This window comes from Paramormyrops kingsleyae, chromosome 2 (genome assembly GCF_048594095.1).
Source record: "Paramormyrops kingsleyae isolate MSU_618 chromosome 2, PKINGS_0.4, whole genome shotgun sequence".
Lineage (NCBI taxonomy): Eukaryota > Metazoa > Chordata > Actinopteri > Osteoglossiformes > Mormyridae > Paramormyrops > Paramormyrops kingsleyae.
The window spans coordinates 39,078,382-39,102,304 of record NC_132798.1 but is presented as its reverse complement, the minus strand read 5'-3'; the positions used below and the strand labels follow the sequence as shown (position 1 = coordinate 39,102,304).

Here is a 23,923-nt window from a genome sequence, read left to right as displayed (position 1 = left end):
AGCGCTCCCCCCGGGGACTCTCTTCTTGTTCTGCTGGGGGACTTCAATGCCCACGTGGGCAATGACAGTGAGACCTGGAGTGGCGTGATTAGGAGGAACGGCCCCCCCGACTTGAACCCGAGTGGTGTTCTGTTGTTGGACTTCTGTGCTCGTCACAGATTGTCCATAATGAACACCATGTTCAGGCATAAGGGTGTTCATATGTGCACTTCATATGAGCTGTGGGTAGTGACCGAAAGAACGAGATCGCGAGTGCAAGTGGCCCAAATGAGTTTTCTCCACAGGGTGGCTGGGCTCTCCCTTAGAGAGAGGGTGAGGAGCTCGGTCATTCGGGAGAGACTCAGAGTAGAGCCGCTGCTCCTCCGCATTGAGAGGAGCCAGATGAGGTGGCTCGGGCATCTGCTTAGGATGCCTCCTGGACGCCTCCCTGGTGACCAAGGACACGCTGGAGGGACTATGTCTCTCGGCTGGCCTGGGAACGCCTCGGGATCCCCCCAGAGGAGCTGGAGGAAGTGGCCGGGGAGAGGGAAGTCTGGGTTTCCCTGCTGAGACTGCTGCCCCCGCGACCCGACCTCGGATAAGTGGAAGTAAATGGATGGATGGATGTTCTCCCGAACACAAAAGAAGATATTTGTAAGAATGTCAGTAACCAAACAGATCTCATCCCCCATTTACTTCCTACTATGGTAGTAAATGGAGGATGAGATCTGTTTTGTTACTGGCAAACATCATCTTTTGTGTTCAGCAGAACTAAGACATTTATACAGTTTTGGAACTACCTGAGGGCAAGTAAATTATGATTTTTGGATAAAATATCTCTTTAACCACTTTTTAAATTTAATAATTTAATATTTAATATTTAATTCATACTTGCACATATCAGTGAAAAGTGGTTAATGTCAGTGACAAATGTCAGTTTGTCACAAAAAAAATTTTTTTTTTTAGATTCTTACAGAGTTTAGTCGCATATCTGGCAAAAAGTTGGAATCAGAATTCATTCAAGAACTGGACAAATTCACTCAACGTTTCATCGATATCTTCAGGACTAAAGGTGGAGACACTGGCGCCAAACTTAAGAAGATTCTGCACCAGATTGAAAATGATGTACAGTGGAGATCGAAAGTTTGGGCACCCCAAGTAAAAATGTGTATTAATGTGCATAAAGAAGCCAAGGAAATATGGAAACAAAATTCCGTTTGTAAGGAAGAATGGGCGAAGATACCTCAAACAAGAATTGAAAGACTCTTGGCTTGCTACAAAAAGCTTTTACAAGCTGTAATACAGTACTTTCCAAAGGGGGCAGTACAAGGTATTAACTGTGCAGGGTGCCCAAAATTTTGCAGACACCATTATTTGGTTTTCTGTTATTTTGAAAGTGTAAATGATGAAAATAAAATCCAACTTTTTTTTGACATATTATAAGAATGTCTCATCTGCATTTTGATGGCTTTTGGGGATGTTTCCATCTTTCCTTGGCTTCTTTATGCACATTACTACACATTTTTACTTGGGGTGGCCAAACTTTCGATCTCCACTGTAAGCTCCTCAGACACATCACAATTTTTTAAATATTAAAACAACTGTTTCTTGTGCTGTTGTTATTGCTTTGTTTTGTCTTTAGTGTCATGAGCTCTATTAAGTAGTAATTTTTTATCATAACTTTGTAGAAATCCAACATCAACGCGAGACGAACCGCCGTTCTTCATGGACTACCATTCCTTCTCGGGGAGGACCCCACAGATTTTTACAAGACCTGTTTTGTAAGTAGTTTTGTCTGTGATGTAGAGCTGGGCGATAAATCGATTTAATCGATTAATTCGAATTTACAGTTAAGGACGATGTGTTTTCATGAAAATCGATTTTATTACTTTTTTTTTTTTACACGCGAGCGCCAAAAGCGGAACTAATGCGACGCACCATTCTTAACGGGTAAATTAGCGCAGCGCACCCAAACACTGTAGCAGATTCACTAACAACATGGCAATGACAGGGGAAAAGCTGGCTCTTGTGCCCAAGAAAGGTGTTGCTACATCTGTAATATGGAATTGGTTCGGTTTTGCGAGGTCGGACAAGTCCTCGTTGCAAAGACTTTAAAAACTGTTGCAACCAAAGCAAGCGGTGCGACTAATTTATTCCAGCATGTAAAGCAGAGGCACGCAGCTGAGTGGGAGAAGTGTCGCTCCCAGCGAAATGAAAATAGCCGCAGCACCAGCACAACAAACAAAGTTAAGCAAGCAACCGTCCCTGACACGTTTTCGAACTATGTGCCATATGATAAGAATCGGGCACGATGGAAGGTGATAGCAAACGCTGTCACGATGTATAGTGCAAAAGACATGGTGCCCATACATACTGTGGAAAAGCTGGGATTCATTAACATGTTAAAAGTTTTAGACCCGAAGTACGTGCCTCATTTTTCTTAACATTGGCAATTTTTCAAAAGCTTTCTTTTGCACTATGTCAAGCCCAATGGCATAAGGTATTTACTTAATACCAAGCTGACATGATAAAATTGTGTTTTTTTTTTCCTATTATTATTATAATATTACTTATTACTTTTATTTATAAGTTTGATGGCGTATTGTGTTGTTGCCAGTTTGAAAATAAGCTATAGAGAAAGCTTTCTAAAAGTTTTTACAAGTTTCTAAAAGTGTTTACAATGGCGTGGTCTGCCATCTCACTTACAAGCATCTTTTATGGCTTGTCAGATTGCACTTTAACCCTAAAGTAAAAAAAAAAAAGCTAAGTAAAGTTAAAACTTGTTTTGAACCATTTTTGTCATCTGTAGTTTGATTTTGAGTAGGGGAGGGGAAAATCGATTAAAATCAGAAATCGGATTTCTTTGTGAAAAAAATCTGAGATTTTATTTTTAGGCCATATCGCCCAGCTCTACTGTGATTCTTATTTAACATTTAAATTGCTCTTTAAACAGTTTTGAGATCTGAACAGTCAGGAAACAAACAAAGAAAGGGGTAGGCAAGGACCGAAAAAAAAAGAACCTGGGACCGAATTTGTCTACCCCTGGGGTAGAGAAAAGAAAGTTAAGATAAATTAAGAAAAAAGACAGTAAGAAGACACATTTTATATTACATAAAGAAAGGAAATGAAAAACAATAGTAAGAAGGACAATAGACAGAAGGTTGGAAATTTAGACAGGTAGGAAGAATAAATGACAGATGCAAGAGATAGTAAGTAAAAAAGGTAAGAAAGTACAGTAAAATAAATATTAGATTGAAAGGATATTTATATTTATTTGACATTTATAGGTGATTAAAAAAAATCAATCAATTCTTCTCCATAATTATGTATTTTGATAATTTTTTGAATATCAAATTATTGGTTTTAGAATAATTATTCATTTATATAGCTGGCCTTCAGTTTGATTTACTTTTCATTCAGTGGTTTGAATGTCTGTATTTTCCTGCATCCACTGATGGTGCCTGATTTGAAAAGGCCTGTATATTTAAACATATTATGGTGTTATTAATTTAGTTTCACATTTTAATGTGCATATCTGCTCTTAAAGAGGTGTTGTGGCTTACTTTGACCTCATTATTGCCATTTGCCCTGTTTTTAGGACTGTGACGACAATGAAGACCTGTCCAACATTACAATTGGAATTCTGACGGTGATTCCCGAGCACTCTGCAACCGCAACACTACCATACTCTCTGCATCTTGATGCCACAACAACAGCTATCATTTTGGAAGGCACCGTGGTTGTGGATAACGTGGAAAATCTTCCACAAGCAATGTGTCTGCTCTTTGGACTGATTTATGCTCTAAACTTAGAGTATCCTGCAGCTCTGAAGAGCACATTTGATTTCATAGAGTGTGATTTTGTCTCTTGGCCATAAGTCACTCAAACCTAATATCCAATCACTAAAAAAAATCGCTTTATGCAGTAATAGGTCATTGCCATGATGTGAATTTTTTTTTTCTATGGTTAATTACTGGTTCATTACTAAGTTGAGTTTGAGTGAATAAAACTCTTTAAGAGAACTCTAAAGCAAATTGTTCAGTACTACACTGATAGTGTTTTCCAGTTGTTGAAAAGGAAAAATATTCATATTTAAAAGGATGTTTCAGGGCTTGTCCTTTAAGGTGCGCAATTGCGCGTGCACGCCATCACGCGCCTAAAATGGTGAAGAGCTGCGCAAAGAAATGCGCGCCTATCAATAAAAAAGAATTAAATTGTACGCGCCTTTTGTCACGTGACCACTCGACGCTCCACGGAATTATTCATGACAACAATGGCGTCGAAAAAAAGCATGGATAACAAGGGTCATCCGTGTCAGAATGCAACGTTTTTGGGGAGGGCAGCGATGGTTGGTCTTAAATAATTAATTCATAACGAATTAATTAATTGTAGCCTACCGTTTCCACTACCTGACCCGCATGGTCTTTGTTTTACCCATAACCAAACCATAAATAAATAAAGATGTTACACACAAATTACCACCTGTCAATCACTTTTTCCGCGGGACTCTGGCAGGAATAGGCACAGTGATCTGTGTCGTTATAATGGCGTCGACAAACTCGGTTGGTAAAAAAAAGGTGCAAATTCACCTTTCTGGCAATACTTTAGCTTTAGACCGAATGAAACAGGACAGCCACGAGATACTCCTGAAGTGGTGTGTAGGATTTGCGGTCAAGTTATCCGCGCAAAAGATGCGCAGACGTTCTGTTCGTTATGGTAAAACCATGAAAAAGGCATATTTGGTGTAGTTTATTTAATCTTATTTAATAAAAAAAATTAAAAAATTCTGCTGTTTCTGTATGCCTCATTTTTTAATGTAAACGAACTAGTTCGTGTAATTCGTTTGGCGTTCACTGTAATTTGTATTGTGATCGCTATAACAACTTCCTTGTTATTTCCTCATAATATAAGTAAAGATGCGGAAATTGAAAGCATGCATTTAATTTGGCTATATAGTGTGATTAAGTGGTGTGTTTTTCGTGAGCTGGTTGCTGCTGCAGCGGGGGTGGGGCGGAGGATCGCGATGTCGGCTCAGCATCGTGATGTCTATCGGCGATGGACGATGGCATCGTCTATCGACCCAACCCTATTGTCCAACTCTTAATATTGAGCTATCCCCACTCCTAGTCCTAGTCCAATAGCAATATCCTTGGCTACTGTCATTACTCACCCTGTGGTCTAGTTGCAGATTATATCCTGGAAGGCAACCTACTCAAAACTACTCAAGCACTTAAGAGATGGCATCTTCATAACTAGTTAGTCTTAGCGGTATACATGTTAAGGATCGGCTGCTGCTGGGATCGACTGCTGATGTGTTTTTCATCCAAGAATTAAGTTTTCAGAGAAGACACTGGCTAACAAATGCAATTTCAGTGGAGAAACAGAATTTGGCTCATACAAAGTATTGGATGCCATCTCTAAGTTTTGGCCCATATAATCTTAATATTATGGTGCACTTCCCCTCTGAGCCTTCTGCAGCAAGTGTTATGCAAATTGAGGACAATCTCCAAAGTGTTGATGCAAAAAAGACTGAATTCTGAATTGCAAATTTTATTCACCAATAAAAAGTGATTCACTTTAAATGGGTTTCTACAAAATGTTAAAGCATTAAAACTAGGACAAAATTCTCAACTAACACTAGGACTTTTTGGATTTTGACCCATCGCACCAAAGTCCAACCACATTTTAGGTGCACAAAAAAGGTAAAATTGTGCACCTAGCACTTTTAGGGTGCACAAAAAAAATTGTGCACCTAGCACTTTTTAGGTGCACAAATTTGTGTGCGCCTGCATTTTTCAAAGGACAAGCCCTGATGTTTTAAAAAAAGTCAAGTTTACTTAATGTTAAAGTTAGTTTTAAAAGAGTTTTATTAGAAGACAGTTTTGAAGAGAACTGTATTAGGAAAGCTTTACTAAATTTACAGACTGTTCAGTGTTTGCAAGCTCTGCTTTTGACCACTTTGTAAAGATGTTAAAAAGAGAGAGAGAGAATTTTATTGTCCTTTATTTTAAGTGCAGTATGTGTTTTTTTTTTTTGTTTAAAATGTTTTTGGCAGCCCATGTTGACAGGCATGCCTTAAGTAATGTCTGAAATGAATCTTGTTTTATAGAGCAAATAAACGTTCTAGTGTCGTGCCAAGATCACCAGTACATTCTTAGATGTATACTTAGAACTTTGAGTATGCCTTGCTTGAGAAATTTAAGGCAATCAGTTTCCACAGATTCTTCTAGTAAAATGAACAAGCAGGCATGTTAAAATAACTGTTTTGTTTGAGTTCTGCTTATAAAGCTCAACTTAAAACTGTAAGTTAGCTTAACTTTTGAAATTTAGTTACCGGTACTGAAGTTTTATGGTAACCTCTACAAATAAGTAAGTTAACTCTACAAAGATGAGGTAAGTAGTATCAAGTCAAAAAGTATGACCTAATTTGCTTGAGAATTTTGAGGCAATCAGTTTCCATGGCTTTTCTAAGTAAAGTCAACTTATTACTTTTTACAGTGTGTAAAAAGCATTTTTGAAGTTTAATAAGTCTGTCAAAGTTAAACTTTAGTCATCTCAGCTATATATGAGACCAGAACACATGGTTCCAGTTATTACAGAGTACAAGAATTTTTCTAAGTAAATTACAAATAACTCTGAACACAAAAAGCTTACGATAGGTATTTTAGACATCCAGAATTTGTGCAAATGTTGCAAAAGGAGTCAAGCAGAAAACAATTTGAATAGTGGAATATAATTGTGTGCATTATGTGTGTGTATGATCAGCAGGATTTAAATATACAGTCAATCTATTTCAATACATCTATAAAGGTACACACAGTACTATACACTACTGGGAGGTGCTATGCAACCCACATGGGGAGGATATTGACAGTCTAACAGCCTGCAAAACGGATTATATCAACTTCTGCATGGATAACACTGTACCGACCAGGAAAGTACGGTGTTACTCCAACAACAAACCATGGCTGACTACAGATCTGAGGACTTTTGGAGCAAAAAAGGAGGGTTTTCAGATCCGGAGATCGAGAGGAAATTAAGAGTCCAGAAGGAGCTAAGGAGAGAGATAAGGAGGGGAAAAGATAGCTACAAGAGGAAGCTGGAGGACAGTACAGCAGAGCAACACCAGAGGTGTGTGAAGGTGACTAAATACCATCACCGGACAGAGCACGGCGAGTGGAGGGGATCCAGTGTCTGGCGACCAGGATTGGGCTAATAGATTGAACCAGTTCTTTAACAGGTTTGACTCAGAAGCCCCCCCCATCCACCAGAGCTCATCACACCTTCTTAACACCTCCCTGCAACCCCCTACAGTAGTCACAGCACCGGGGATATTGGCAGCACCCCATCTGCCCCCTTTGTCCCCCAACAGCTCTACTGCTCCTCCTCCCCATGCCGTTCATCAGTAGTCACCCACCCACAACCTACACTGCGGCCTTTCCATCACAACTGACCAGGTGTGGAATCAGCTGATGAAGATGAAAACCAGGAAGGCCACGGGTCCAGATGGAATCAGCTACAGACTGTTGAGGGACTGCGCAGGTCAACTGTGTCAGGTCATCACATACATCATTAACCTCAGTCTCAGTCTGGAGAGGGTCCCCATTCTGTGGAAGACATCCTGCGTGGTGCCGGTACCAAAGACAACGCACCCCAAGGAACTGAACCACTTCAGACCTGTTGCCCTGACTTCACACCTGATGAAGACCATGGAGAGGATTGTACTTCACCACTTTTGCCTGCTAGTCAGGAGAGATCTGGACCCGCTGCAATTTGCCTACCAGCCGAACATCGGGGTGGATGATGCTGTCATCTACCTGCTGCATTGGACCTTCTCTCACCTGGAGACGGCTAGGAGCACTGTGAGAGTCATATTCTTTGACTTCTCCAGTGCCTTCAACACAATCCAGCCCTCAGTGCTGAGGGGGAAGTTAGAGGGAGTGGGAGTGGACCATCAGTTGTCCGCGTGGATTACGGACTACCTCACCAGGAGACCCCAGTATGTGAGGCTCCGGGACTGTGTGTCTGAGGTGGTAGTCTGTAGCACGGGGGCCCCACAAGGAACAGTACTCGCCTCTTTTCTCTTCACCCTATACACTGCGGACTTCAGTTACAACAGACACTTGCCATCTACAGAAGTTTTATGACGACACCGCCATTGTTGGTCGGGTGTCAGAGGGGAACGAACTGTAATATAGGGGGGGTCATCAATGGCTTTGTCAGCTGGTGTAAACAGAACCATCTTCGTATAAATGTCAGCAAGACAAAGGAACTGGTGATTGACTTCAGCAAGAAGTCTTCTCCTACTACACCGGTGAACATCCAGGGTCTGGACATTGAAACAGTGGAGGAGTACAAATATCTGGGTGCTCACCTCAACAACAAACTGGACTGGTCTACAAATACTGAGGCAGTTTACAAAAAGGGTCTAAGTCGTCTTCACCTGCTAAGGCGGCTAAGATCCTTTGGGGTGAACAAGACTCTTTTAAGGACCTTCTATGACACTGTGGTAGCATCTGCTATCTTTTATGCTGTGGTTTGCTGGTGTGGTGGAATTTCAGAGAGGGACAGGGGGAAACTTAAACTGGTGAAGAGGGCCAGCTCTGTCCTGGACTGTCCACTGAAATCCATTGAGCAGGTTGGGGAAGACAGGATGCAGTCTAAGCTGACATCCATTATGGACAACACCCCCCACCCCCTGCATGAGACTGTACGAGCTCTGAGCAGCTCGTTCAGCAATAGACTTCTACACCCACAGTGTAGGAAGGAGCGCTACCGCAGGTCATTCTTACCGGCAGCTGTCAGACTTTATAACACAGTTTAGCATGGTTATTTTTACTCATCACCTATCTAACTGACTTATGTCTTTAACTGCTTTTACTGATTTGCAGCTTGCGTGTACACTGTATATTTCACCAGGATTATTCACATCCCACCCCACCCCCACACTTGTGTACATCTCTCTGTACATTTTTATTTACTTTGTACATAAAACTTTGGTTGTGTATATAGACAACTGACATACCTGCTCTTGTTGTTCTACATTCCTTTTGTATAAGAGCTCTGTAACACCTACATTTCTCATTTGTGGGATAATAAAGGTTTATTCTACTCTATCTAAGTAGTATTGCATTTGTAAAATGCAACTAGAAAACCCCTTGTCTCATGCTGTCTTGCCATGCTTCCCCGAATATAATATTTGTCGAATTGGAACAAGTGTCTTCTGTTCAAGTAATTTAGCTGTGGAGCTTTATGAAATTCGCATCAGTTAGCATAGCACCGCGCTAGCAGACCATAGCTGCTCTGGGTAAAATTGTTCTAAATGTTAGGTGTAGGTAGATTATAAATAAAAATGCTGCACACAAGCAACAGCTTACAGGAGTCGAACCGTTAAAAACAATTACACATGATTCGCGATGGAGCCTGCGCTATGAAATGATATTTCAATTCGGGAACTTTTCGGAGATGGCACGTGAAGGCAGCATTAGCACCACTGCTTGGGGTATATCTCTGTATATTTCACTGCGGTTTCTCTGAATTAATCAACGCCTACATTAAATGTCGTCTACATTAAAGTATTATTCTTAATACAAATATGGTGAAATTGTAATTTGTATGTTACTATAATTAACACACACCAAACAGACAAATGCGTATATCAATATTGATTTCACCACTGAGCATAAAGTGATTCAATGTTGAAGAACCCACCATAAATCAATGTTGATTTATCATCCCCAAGCATAAATCGATTCAATGTCTAAAAACCCACCATGAGTCAATACTGATTGATCATTCCCAAGCATAAATTGATTCAATGTTAAGATAAATTAAGAAAAAAGACAGTAAGAAGACACAAGCAGATTGTTATACAATGATATTAGGATTATGAGCAATAAAAATGATGTGGTAGTTATGGGTGATTTTAATCTACCGGGGATGCAGTGGGACATTGTTGCTGGCTCTTCTGAAAATGAACTTGAGATGGTGGAATTAGTACAGGATTGTTTTTTTACTCAGTTTGTTAACACCCCTACCAGTGGAGATGCCATTCTTGATCTTGTTTTGTCTAATAACCAGGACAGGATTGGTAAATTAGACGTTTTAGAACCACTTGACAGTAGCGATCATAACATGGTTAAATTTGAGGTTAAGTTTAGTGCCCGAAGAGCAAAGTCCAAATCAAAAATATATAATGTTAGGAAGGCTAACTTCAATTGTATGAGATTAAAACTAGAAACTGTGAACTGTATGGAGTTAAATAACAAAACTGTTGAAGAGGCATGGGAATTTTTTAAAAGCACATTATTGCAAGTGCAAGAGGACTTCATACCTGTTTCCAGCAAGAATAAATATACTGTAGGAAATTGCAACCTAGGTGGTTTACTAGGGAAATAAAGTATAAAGTAAGGAGGAAAAGGGCTTTGTTCCAGAAATGGAAAATAACTGATGATGACAGAATAAAGCAAGAGTATATAAATCTACAGGCTGAATTAAAAAACGACATTAGACGAGCTAAAAGGAATGTCGAAAGGAAGATCGCATTGGAGGCTAAGGATGACGTTAAAAGTTTCTTCCAGTATTTTAACTCTAAAAGAGCTCTAAAAGCTGAAATTACTAATCTGCAGGATAGTAAGGGTCTTATAATTGAAAACTACATTGACATAGTAAATGAGTTCAATGATAGTTTTGCACGGGTATTCACTGTTGAGGACACTAGTAACTTACCAGTTCTTATTACTAATCCAACTAATCTATAATTAATATATATATAACTGAAGCTGATGTTTTGCAAAGCCTAGCTAAGCTCAAAATAAATAAATCACAGGGCCCTGATGGCATCTTACCTATAGTGTTAAAAGAGATGAGGGATATTATTTGCCGACCCTTAACTTTACTGTTTCAAAAATCCTTATCTGAAGGTGTGGTACCTTCTGATTGGAAGCATGCCAACATAACGCCCATTTTCAAAAAAGGGGATAGAAGTAATTTGTCAAACTATAGGCCAATCAGTCTAACTTGTATAACTGGTAAAGTTATGGAGGCTATAATCAAAGAGAAAATGGTAGATTACCTGGACTCAAATAACATTTTGAGGGATAGCCAGCATGGATTTAGGAGAGGTAGATCCTGTTTAACAAATCTGTTGGAGTTTTTTGAGGAAGCTACTCAGGAAGTTGATGATAAGAAGGCCTATGATGTCATCTACTTAGATTTCCAAAAGGCTTTTGATGTTGTTCCACACAAGAGGCTCTCACTTAAACTCAAAGCGACAGGTATTTTAGGAACTGTAGCGACCTGGATTGATAACTGGTTAACGGATAGGAAGCAGCGAGTAGTTATAAGAGGCTCAATGTCACAGTGGGCCTGCGTTCATAGTGGGGTACCGCAGGGTTCAATTTTAGGACCACTTTTGTTCCTAATTTACATAAATGATATAGACACCAATATATACAGTAAACTGGTGAAATTTGCAGATGACACCAAGGTGGGTGGTGTAGCAGATACTGAACTAGCGGCTCAGCAGCTACAGCGGGATCTTGATTTAATTAGTGACTGGGCTGACACCTGGCAGATGAAATTTAACATAGACAAATGTAAGGTACTCCATGTAGGGAGCAGAAATATAAAGTACAGGTATTTTATGGGACCTACTGAAATAAAGGTAGCTGATTATGAGAAAGACCTTGGTGTGTATGTTGATGCTTCCATGTCTCATTCTCGCCAGTGCGGGGAAGCAATAAAAAAGGTCAATAGGATGTTGGGGTATATCTCCAGGTGTGTGGAGTTTAAGTCAAGGGAGGTAATGATAAGATTATACAATTCCTTGGTGAGACCTCACCTAGAATATTGTGTACAGGTTTGGTCACCATATCTTAAAAAGGACATAGCGGCCTTAGAAAAGGTGCAGCATAGGGCCACAAGAATGATTCCTGGTCTTAGAGGAATGTCATACGAGGAAAGGTTATTTGAGCTAAATCTGTTCAGCCTCAAGCAAAGGAGACTGAGGGGGGACATGATCCAGGTCTATAAGATTCTAACAGGTTTGGATGCTGTTCAACCGAATAGTTACTTCAGCATTAGTTCAAATACAAGAACTCGTGGCCATAGGTGGAAATTAGCGGGAGAACATTTCAAACTGGATTTAAGGAAGCACTTCTTTACACAGCGTGTAGTCAGAGTATGGAATAGTCTTCCTGATAACGTAGTGCAAGCTGAATCCTTGGGTTCCTTTAAATCAGAGCTAGATAAGATTTTAACAACTCTGAGCTATTAGTTAAGTTCTCCCCAAGCGAGCTCGATGGGCCGAATGGCCTCCTCTCGTTTGTATAGTTCTTATGTTCTTATGTTCTTATCGATGTTGACTCAGCATCTTATTTTCAATGTTGAAAAAGGCACTTTATATCAACATTGAATCAAGGTTTTGCCACCATCAATTTTTCAAAATTGAAAATCTGACCAAAAATCAATTCGGTTTCAACGTTGATAATTTAAGATGGACCATAATTCAATGCATTTAACTATACTACAACGTTGAAACAATAACATGATACTATCTGGGAACTTACAGGAGGTAACATCAGCGAAAATAAAAAGAAAGAGAGAGCACAATACCTAAATCTGGCTGCAAAATTATTAGCAACAGCAAGCAAACACTGAACAACCCGGAACTAACAAAGAAGTCATTCCTCCTGAGACACTGTAGTCGGAGTCTTGAAATCCTTGAGTGGCGGGAGTTTTAGGAGCGGTGTCTCCAATCAACGAACACGCCTACATTTACAACACCATGTTAACAAGTAGGCGGGACAGGCAGATCTCTTTCCCAATAAGATCTGAATTGTCCAACTGGAGACGAGATGACAGAACGCTGGCTCATCAGCTAACAAGGTCCGGCTTAAACCTACAGAAGGCAATAGAAATAAATAATAATAAAAACAATGTCCCACCGTATGTAACTCCAGTGGAAGAATGGAGCCTCAGTTGTGCTTATTGCCACACTTTAGAGAGAGGAACTGACTGAATAGGCATATCGGTGTTGTGTGGCTTTGTGGATCAAGCCTGTGACCTGGTGATGGGAAGGTTGCTCCAAGGAATATCTAACCGTGCTTTCAAGATTCAAAGCATTTATTGTCATATGTACAGTAGAAAAGTGCATTTCTCTGTGCAATAAAATTTTTACTTTGCTATCCACACAAAAATGCACACAGGTTTGGTTGAAAGTAAGTTTATACTTCTGCCTACTCCTTTTCAAGCAAGGAAATCGAAAGGTGTGACATTATGATGGAGAATGTGGAAATGTTTTTTTATTTGTTTGTTTGAAATAAATAAAGATGAAATGAAATGACGGGTGAATAAATCAGAATTTATGACTAGAGCATTGTGAAGGGGACAACATCAGTCATGACAGGTTATACATTTTCCATTACCCTTCACAAGGTGCCTAGGGTCAGCCATGTGTCAGGGCTGAGCCTCCTGACCAATTAGTCGAGTCACCCCGTGTCCCTTGCTGCTCACCTAGCAGATCACAGCACAGTAAATTACATTCTCAGCAGCTTGCAGCACACAATTTTAAGATGAATGTTTCTTGTGAAGAGCATCAGTGTAATCCATCCAGTCCAATCTGCTATTTAAATGGTACTCATATGACCACAACACCTCTTTGTCCTCTCCTTGGATCCATTTTTTTCTGAAACTGAACTGGTATCATGGATTTGTACCAACCTCCTGTATTTACTTTCATCTCCATTGTCAATACATCCACCAATGAAGGAATCAATTTTTTCCCCTGTTTATTCCTGTTGCATTCATGTTTTATTGTGAAAAACAACTGTTGAACAAGAATATATCTTAAGAATGCTGTAATAGCTCAGGAGGATCACTTAATGCTGAAAAAGGCGTGAAAGAGCTCTGAACCCACGGCAGGGTCTTAAAATCAGTGATCTGCATTATTTATGACACCCAGTGCTTGGGAGCTTGTGTTGGAGTGTACTCTCATTACTGCTGCATTGCAGCACATCGGGTCAGCACGTAGGAACTTAGAGTAACAGCCCACCCTCCATTTAATGGCATTTTAACTAAGCAGGCCCCTAATCAGGCTGAAGGTAGCACCAAGCTGAGGTGATAATTGAAGCTCCGTGTATTGAGTTCCCAACAACTTGGACAAATTCTAATTATACACATTAAAAGTTTGTTTCTTGGCATGAATTCAAAGGATTATTGCAGCAATGTATCAATAATCCAGCATGTACACCAGTTAAAAGTAAGAGAAGGGAGAAGTGTTCCGTTCATTATTCAGCTCTGTTTATTGGGTTCTTATTGCATGATCTCAGCAGTTAATACATTTCTTAATCAACTGTTGTTACAGACATGGATTGCATCATTATCTGAAAACAGACAAGAAACAGTGTAAGGTGCACAACAAGCATTTTCATTATATTTTCCACTTAATTTTCCTGTAAATTAATAAATATATCCTTTCTCTTCTTCAGCGTTAACTTCAAAAGCTATTTTCCAAGACATAGCCACCAATCTTTAACCTTACGTTAGTTAAATGCACTTAATAATTAGGGCAGTCATCACAATCAAGTGTAACAAAGCATTCTGCATTCACTACAATCATATATAGAAGCTATCATAACATGTTTTGGTCATCACATGTTTTATTAGCTAAAGAAACACTATTGCTTGTTTACTTTGCTTGCTTGCTTTGGCCACCCATGTTGAGAAAGGCTGCTCGGTTGCATGTGGTGTCTCCTTCCCCTGCTGCTCTTTGGCATCGGTTTACCTGTGACCTTGCCCGACGCTGCCACTACAAACTGTTGCCACTCACTTCTTCACTTTCTCCTCAGCCACCTTAGCCTCTTTTGTGTCAGTGCTAGAGGACTTTTCTGCTTTCTCTGTCTTGGGGCTGGGTGTGTCCTTTGTGGCAACCTTTGGGGCTTCTTTCTCCTCTTTCTTGGGCTCAGGTTTTTCTTCCTCCTTCTTGGGCTCAGGCTTCTTCTCCTCTTTCTTGGGCTCAGGTTTTTCTTCCACTTTCTTGGGCTCAGGTTTCTTCTCCTCTATTTTGGGCTCAGGTTTTTCTTCCTCCTTCTTGGGCTCAGGCTTCTTCTCCACTTTCTTGGGCTCAGGCTTCTCTTCCTCCTTCTTTGGCTCAGGTTTCTCCTCCACCTTCTTCACCTCAGGCTTTTCATCTTCCTTGGGTTTATCCTCCACCTTAGTTGGTTTCTCCTCAGCTTTTTTAGGAGCTGGCTTCTCATCCTCCTTCTTAGTCACAACAGGCACCTCTTTAGGTGGGGTCTTAGGGACGGGCACCACCTCAGCAGGTTTAGCTGGAGCTTTAGAGGTGTCCTCTTTCTTGGGAGGTTCTTCATGTTTACTTTCCTTCTTGTGGTCTTCCTTAATTTCTGCCTTTTCTTCTTTCTTCTCAGACTCTTTTTCTTTAGGTTTGCTTTCAAGCTTTTCCTCTGTCTTAGCTTCTGGCTCTTTTTTAGTCTCCTCCTTGGGTGGCTGTGGTTGTTCCTTTGGTTTCTCCTCCTTAGGAGCTGCTGGCTTGGGCTTTTCCTCCACAGGAGACTTCGCCTTCTCCTGCACAGGTGATTTGGGTGCTGGAGATTTGGACTCCGGGGATTTGTCTGCTGGTGGTTTTTCAGCAGGTGGGGATTTTGGCTCTGGTGATTTCGGTTTTGGGGATTTTACAGGTGACTTGGTTTCTGGAGACTTAACTGCAGGTGATTTAGCTGCAGGAGATTTTTCTGGTGACTTGGGTTCTGGGGACTTGGATTTTCCTTTCTCTTCTCCAGCTGCAGCTTTAGCATCCTCTTTAACTTCTTCTTCACCCTCCTTTTCCTCTTCAGCCTTCGTTTCTTCCTCTTCACCCTCCTCTGCTTCTCCTTCCTCTTTCTCTCCTTCCGATTTAGCTTCTTCTTTCTCCCCCTCTTCTTCTTTCTCTGCCTCATCCCCATTTTCAGTCACCTCCTCTGTCACTTGGGTCTCATCAGTCTGTTCTTCCAAAATAACAGTATCAGAAATCTCTTCTGATTTCACTTTGACATGAGCAGTGATTTTTGTGGTGGTGTCAATGTAAGAGTAAGGACTCATGCTGGAAATAAACCTTGATTCCTCTCCCTCAAGCAGTTTCCTGTCGAAAAACAAAACGGAAATAAATTTCTGAATAAAATACTTCCCATACTTTAGAGTACGGAAGCCAAGAATGGCTGAACCTGCAATTACTTTTTCAATGCCATTATCTTGACATAACAGGATAATTATCGCGTTATCTCCAGATAACAAAGCTCATTTCCTCATGAGAGCAAGATAATCTGTCTTCTCTACATTACAAAGCTCGCTTTCTCCTGATAAGGAGTTATTTAATTTCCTGCTGTATTTTGACTTTGTTAGGGTGGGGATGAACTGCTAGGGACATTACTAGTGCTGGTAAACACTAAACTCCTGCACACAATGCCACTTTTCAGTACCAAAGGAGAAAAAGATAATGATAGTATCTGTGCAGCGTCCATCTACATTTTTGCATAGTGCCAAAATACAGCTTTGAGTTTTATTACACATATTTTAACTTTAACACACACACACACACGAGAATATTGTATTTTGATAAAAAGATCCAGTTTTACTGACTTAATGGCATGCTCTTATTAGGAATCATTAAAATGTTGTTTTATACCCTGCCAAAAAAAATAAATCAGAGAGACAAAACAAAGCTATTAACATAAATGACTTGCTATGACATCCCGAAATTATCTTGAGAAAACGAGCTTCATCATTCAATTTCCCGAGATATTATATTTGTTATAATGGCATTAAAAAATAATTGCCAGCGTGGCTGTTCTGAGCTTCATTATTAAAGAATTGTGAAATAACATTTTTTTCACTTGGCAGCCTGTCAATTGCCTGACTAATTGTGGTATTTAATGAAAAATGTATGCACTGACCTGTAAGCGGCAATCTCAATGTCCAGTGCCATTTTGACATTCAGAAGGTCCTGGTATTCCCTCAACTGGCTGGCCATCTCATATTTCGTATTTTTTAGTTCGTTTTCCAACTGATGGATCGTTTCCTATAAAAAGCCACATATGACATAAACAAACACACATAAAGTCACAACCCAGTATTTAACTACATCTACATTTATATCTGTTTGCTGACCATTGGGACTCACAGTAACTCAGTTTTCAGTCTCAAACTCAATATCTGTCTATTGCATGTAGTAAAACATCATGACATTTGTATCTTGTGTGATCATAATATACCACTAATACAAAATCCAGGTGAGAAAATCTGATTTAGGTGGTGGTTTTTGCTACTGGATTTTGAATGTCCTATATGTTGCCCCAAGATCTAATTGGTTTTCATAACAGCCTGGTTAAATGGCAGAGCTGAAGATAACGTAGCATAAATTAATAAGATAACATGTATTTTTAAATAAGTTGGTGAGGTTAAAAATAAAGTGCTAATGAATGAAGGCGGAAGCCCCCACCTGCAGGGAGGTCGCATCACCATGGTGACGGTCCTCAATCTCAATGCGCTGCCGCTCCAGGGACTCCTTGGTCCCCTTCAGCGTCTCCAGCTCGATAGTGCGTGACTGCAGCTGCCGGCGGTGCTCGGAGATCTCATCCTGCGCGCCTCGGATGGCATCATTATTGAAGCGGGCTGCCTCCGACAGCTTCTCCATGCGCACTGCCATGTGACAAGAGCAGGGTAACTATCACACATGCCATTCACCAACAGCTGTCATTCCCCCATCATGCTGACAGTTTTTGAAACCAGTGATTTGGTCCTGGCGGAGCCATTTTGTCCCTTTTCAAATTTCTGTCCAGCTATAAATAATCTGCCTGTTAAAATTATACACACAGACTTTCAGGTGAACAGCACACACAAACACACACGCTCACGTACAAAGAGTGAACTGCCTTTACCCAGAACCAGCCAGTATTATCATATTCTAGCTGTCAGTATTTTTCTAAAGAGAACTGCCATACTTAGGGAAAGACTAAAAATGCATTTATACAAGTATTGGTACGCCTTCAGTGTATGGACAAAAACCATAAAAAATACTAGTTTGTATTCTGGTAATTTGTGACTCACATTATGTCTCAATTTTGGCCTCACTGAAATTATCTAGATTCATATTAGACCTTATTCAGTATAGATTATACTATCTGTGGTTTAACTCTATCATATGAAAAGTCTACAATGAATATTTTGAAATGAAATGCACTATTAAATTAAGAATGGTCCACTTACTCAAAATGTTGATACTTTCTGAAGGACAACTGTATATGTAAGATACTACCTGTTGCCTGTGTGTGTTACTAGATATCTTCTAGCTTAGCTATAGCTATGGAATAGTCCACAAATACAAATACACCAGCAGATTCTGGTTTTGAGTCTTTGCAGCAGTTACTAAAGGAGATATTCTTCAGATATGTTAAACACAAGCCAGTGCTCTCCTTCCAGACCAGACCAATGGTGCATAATCTCTCTCCAGAAATCAATGTATTATACAATATATAATGTGTGTTGTATAATTCTTGTTGCATGTAATTGAGGATCCTGTGTGAGACTAAATATAAGATGATTAAGCGGTCTGCTCAAGCGTATTTAGTGATTATATATTTTTTTGTCATCATTTGCTGTGTGTGACATTGTTTACAATCATGATTTGGTTGAACTTAATGGGATTTGAAAAGGATTCTGGGATTTCAAAGCCCATTTCATTCATCACTATGACTCAGTCTGTTTTAGAATAACTGATGAAGATTTGAAGCTCCTCACTCTACTGCATTAGCAATCTTGCAATAATATTGTGGGGAGCATTAAGCTGCCTGGACCTGCATACCATGCAGCAACACAACGCACATGCTGCATACACACATTCACATACAACCTCACAGGTATAACTCACACTGCATGGCACTCATCAGCACAGATATGTACAACAAAACCACCAACCAACCAACCAACCAAACAAGAAAAAAAAAAAACATGCAGATTACATCCTCTTTATTCCTTGCTGAAACCTTGGATAATCCAGAAATTTCCATATTTTAGCCATTGAAATATAAACGAGTAGTATGCAATACGCTCTATTTCAACACATTTATACTATCGTTTCCTGATGATCCCTGGTTTTGTCTTGTTTCAAATATTGACTTCAGGATACCTTACAACATCGTTTCAATGTATATAAACGGAAAATGTAGTTTATTGACAACAGATTTATAAGCAAACACAGGCAAACCCATACACTACAAAGGACAATGCATGCATGGACACACCCACTACTACTTCATTCCCAGTCTCACCCTGCGGCTGCCTGGAGTGGCGTTGGTACCAAGGCTCCCCCTAGTGTTAAGTACAGGGATAGAAATTATCAGAAGTCATTTATTAGGGGACCTGACTAACGCATGAAATGTTAAAATTTAAAGTTGTAATACGTTAATTTTGATTATTTTTAAAAACGTTTGAACTTTAGTGTTCAATTTCTTCCCTGTGTATTATACACATGTTATTACAGCACCACCGCGTCACTGGCTAACGCTAATTGCTGACTCATTGCACCCTTCCTCGTCATCCTGCAGAATATTGTCATATACACCTCAATACCCCCAGATGCTTAAGTGCTGAAGTAATGAATCTCCTGAAACATTATATAATGTTTCAGGAGATTTATTACATTACATTATATATATATATATATATATATATATATATAAATAAATTATACACATACACACACATACATCATACATACATATATCTCTCAGAGTCATGTATTGATTTGTTTAAGGGTCGCGGCAGGTGTTTTGTAAACAGAAAGGCAGATTATGGGCGAAGTGCATGTGGCCGGCAGCAGACAAGCAGGTCATCGATGGGCAGAGAAGCGTCACCGGAGACCGTGACACTGCAGAAGTCAGCATTGCGGAGAAGCTCATTGATTGCGTTACTATTTATTCCGCCGTTTTACCTGCATGGACAACCTGCATCTTAATATATTTAAATTATGGCAATTTGACATAATATAAACCTCAGATATAAAACACGCCCTTTATTTCAAACGCAGTAAACTAGGATAGGGATTTATGAGATTTATGATATTGGTAATCTCTCTTTATCTCACATTAAAATCACAATTTAATAACACGGTTAATAACAGATGTGTCTCGCTCGTTTTGTTATTTGAACTTGTTCGTGTAAAAAATGAAAAATCAAAGAAATATTAAAGTACCCTGCACATGTATGGCGCAGACCCGGTTAAAGTACTGGAGCTCCCCGCGATTCCCAATATCCCTCTTCTACGTGAAGAAGGTGATGCGGGCTTTGGTAATTACATTTTACATAATACAGAGAACAGTGCAGTCTAACCCAGCAGAGTATCCCACTAAAGCAGATCGGCGCTGAACACCTAAGCACAGGGGTTGGACCGAGGGGACTCACCTTTAAACCACTCCTCCGCCTGCATGGCGCTCTTAGACGCATGGCCGTCCAGCTGACTCCGTATCTCCCGAAGGGCACTGGTAACGTCCGCCTTCATGATGTCCCTCACCTCCAAGGTCACCTGGGAAGTCTGGATCTGCGCCAAGAGATCTCCCACCTCTTCCTCGTGGTTCTTCTTCAGGAAGGCGCCCTCATCCTGGAGCGACTGCAACTTCTTGTCGAGCTCCAGGCGGGCCAAGCCGGACTCGTCGATGTACTTGGTCATGGCCCGGATGGCAGCCTCCAATTCCTCCCGGTTACGAGCCTCGTCGTCCAGCCGCTGCTTCAGGTGCTGGATGTCCTCCTCGATGTGCTCCTGCTCCAGCTGCACCTGGGCTTTTTCACTGCTCAGCTGCAGCACCAGGCTGCGCAGGTCCCCGATCTCCCGCTCGTAGAGCTCACCTATGGCCGAGCGTCCGCTCTGGCTCTGCCTCAGTGCCAGCGCTTCGGCTTCCAGGTTTTTGTTCTGCAGCTCCAGCTGCCGCACCTTGTCGATGTAGCCGGCGAAGCGGTCGTTCAGCACCTGCAACATCTCCTTCTCGTTACGGGACCTCATGTCTCCGTTGAAAGACTCCAGGCTATCGGTGGAGGAAATCAGGCTATAGCCGCCCACGCCCCCGCGACGGTAGGAGGACGGTGCGGAGCTCCTGGACCAGGTCTGAGAGTGAAATCCGCTGGAAGCAACGGAGCCGGCCGACCTGTAGGCGCGGCGCTGGGGCTCAGCGAGCACCTTGCGAAAGGTGCTGCCGCCGTATAGGTTATCCAGTGTATAGCTCATCTTTAACCCCCGCCGCGATCAGGAGCACTGCGGCAGGTCGCGGAGTTGCTACGCTTTTTATAGGGTGGAGAGGAGGAGGCAAACTCAGCAACTCAGCATCACCCAAGTGAGAGCAACCTGTACCTCTTAAAGGAGCCCCGGCGCTCGAAATGTGTATCCCATCTTAAAATTGCAAAATTAAGGTATTTATTTCGCTATCGATTGCATGTGTACGAGGTTTTAGACATATGAAAACATTATTTTAATACTGATGTACATAGGTATTAAAAGTGATAATTTTCATATATAGTGCTATATATACTAATAAGTGGGAATGCGACTTTCCCCCAGTACAGATGCGATTGGATGTAGTACAGCTTTAGCCTACTACATACTCAGCTAACCAGGCCAAGCTTTTTGCAGAAAGACTATATGGTAAATTACAGATCATTACCTGATTTTGTTTATTGAAAATTATTAAAACTTACGCAGTAAAATAAGGTATACGCCAAATGTAGAATTCTGAATTACCATTTTATCTCCTCTTCATCCAAAACTATGGCTTTCGTTAAATACACAAGACATCATGTTAATGTTTCCTTCTCTGTCGATGTATATGTTTGTTCATGGTAATTACTATATTTATTGGGGTCTACGAATAGCAATAATGACGATCAGAATAAGCCTACTTTTTATTTCCGCTGGAGGTATATTTCCCGGTCAAAATAACTATATATATATATATATATATATATATATATATATATATATATATATATATATATATATATATATATATAATAGTTTTATATCTGTTAATAAACAAGCCAGCATTAGTGTTAATGACTACAGATTGCAGATTAATATATATTTAAATTTGTGAAGTTAGTGAAACGAATGTAGTAGCGCGTTGTTCCAGTTAAAGGTTTTAACAAAAGAAAAAATAAACGACATTCAAGCTGCCACTTTAAAATATTTTGGTGCATTTCCTGGTGTGCACAGAACACTTTTTTTAGTTTATTGTGGAATGTATTGTTTAATAATGCTTAAATATTTAACTTCTTACTTAAAATGCTATAAAAAAAAGTTTATCTGGTAGCAAAACCGTTGTTGAAGATATATAAAAACTAGCCTATTTGTTATTTTGAAAATTGCTAGACTATATACCTTACAGTAAATGCTGAAAAACGAGGCTGTTCTTTAATTCTTCTTTTGGTCCTGCCGAAGTTAGCTTTCAATTTTTTGTGCAGATTCATGGTGCATGTCAGTCTGCTCTGCTGCATCTTGCTGATGCATGAAATGGCTATTGCAGGAGGGCTAGCTAGCAGATGCATTCTGTAGTCTCTGGAGACTAGCAACCAGAGAACAATCAGCCTTTCTAAAGCCAAATGCTCCTTTATGCAGTTTCATCATTTGCTTTGATCAGGGGAGTTTCTAACTATTGAAAAGATCAGGGGCTAGATCAAGTTTACCCGAGACTTAACTTACTTCTTTTTTGAAGGAAGATTGGTATCAGGACTAAAATACTTGGGCTAGGCTTAAAAAACACCAACAACGCCCGTGGCTTTGATTACTACACCCTACACGACAGTCACCCAGAGATTTTCATGCGGAGCCCAGTCTATATAGCTTTATGAGAAGTACTTATAGTGGTACCTGCTTGTTCGTTTCAGATTATGTGTTTTATATCTTAGTTCACAGTTACATTATGTAGGCCTACATGTAGTTGGTTATTTGCCTCTAAATAAATGTTTTATGAAGTACAATTAAGGCTATTTTGATTAAATAGGTCATCTGCTGTTTAAGAACTAAGCTGCTTTATATATATCGTTCCATTTAGCAAAACTGGCTTGAAGTTTCAGTCTTTCATAATAGGTACCGCGTATCAGTTGTCAGAATGCAAATTCCTTAATGTTGGTATCTATGCATGTACATGTATGTGCTACACTGTAAAAAAAAAATCCGTTAAATTTACGGTAAATTGCTGGCAGCTGTGGTTGCTAGAATTTCACCGTAAAAATTACAGTAGTACTGTTTAATGTATTATTATTCTGTATATTTAAACTGTTTAAATCCGTATTTTTCCTAACATGTTCAGATTAAAATATCATGATTTTTTTATGTAGAACTAACAGTTAAAAACTACAAATTGTAACCGTAAAATGTACAGGTGTAGATTCTCTACTGTATTATAGTAGGCCTATCCGTTGATTACGGCCATGATGCTACGTCACAAATGCACTCAGGTTAAAGCTCTTCTATAGGCATTACTTCTAACTGGAGGATCAGGGGGAGGATCATTGTACGAACAATGGGAACGACGCATGGTGGGTTACTTTTACACAGTCAAACACACGGGGATAAAGCTTAAACTTAGTACACACAATGCATGGAACCTGGAACATTAACTACATGCATGATATAGACAGCGGCCATTGTCAGCACGACAGTGCGGCATGCTGGGACACATGCAAATAGGCCAGACGTCGCTTAGCTCACCGACGGCACTGTAAAATTACAGGAGCACTGTTTAATGTATAACGGTATACCTTAATTGTGTCCATAAACTGTAGAACGACATATTTAAAACTGTATTTTAACACATATTAACATGTCATTATCCTGTTACAGATTACAGCAGTAACTGAAGCAAAAAAATTAATTCATGTTACAACTAAAAATCGTATTAAATAA

General features: G+C 40.1%; 1 protein-coding gene and 1 long non-coding RNA gene across 2 annotated transcripts; one reads left to right on the top strand and one right to left on the bottom strand.

Annotated features, from left to right (window-relative positions):
- Positions 1–942: 942 nt before the first annotated feature.
- LOC140587712 (uncharacterized) lies at positions 943–6,102 on the top strand. The gene is made up of 3 exons (XR_011989385.1): positions 943–1,051; positions 1,668–1,760; positions 3,578–6,102. It is a non-coding gene; the product is annotated as an uncharacterized lncRNA (long non-coding RNA).
- An 8,156-nt stretch (positions 6,103–14,258) lies between these two features.
- LOC111861110 (uncharacterized) lies at positions 14,259–21,307 on the bottom strand. The gene is made up of 4 exons (XM_023845443.2): positions 20,434–21,307; positions 17,474–17,673; positions 16,929–17,053; positions 14,259–16,117 (listed from the first exon to the last, which is right to left on the bottom strand). The coding sequence occupies exons 1-4, from the start codon at positions 21,248–21,250 to the stop codon at positions 14,806–14,808; spliced, it is 2,454 nt and encodes an 817-aa protein (XP_023701211.1). The 5' UTR covers positions 21,251–21,307; the 3' UTR covers positions 14,259–14,805.
- Positions 21,308–23,923: the final 2,616 nt, after the last annotated feature.

Coding starts and splice junctions, on each gene's coding strand:
- LOC111861110 (XM_023845443.2), bottom strand. CDS start 21,250: ATGAGCTATACACTGGATAACCTATACGGCGGCAGCACCTTTCGCAAG. Junction 17,674..20,433: donor GGCGGAGGAGTGGTTTAAAG/GTGAGTCCCCTC, acceptor GTCACATGGCAG/TGCGCATGGAGAAGCTGTCG. Junction 16,118..16,928: donor ATTGAGATTGCCGCTTACAG/GTCAGTGCATAC, acceptor GTTTTTCGACAG/GAAACTGCTTGAGGGAGAGG.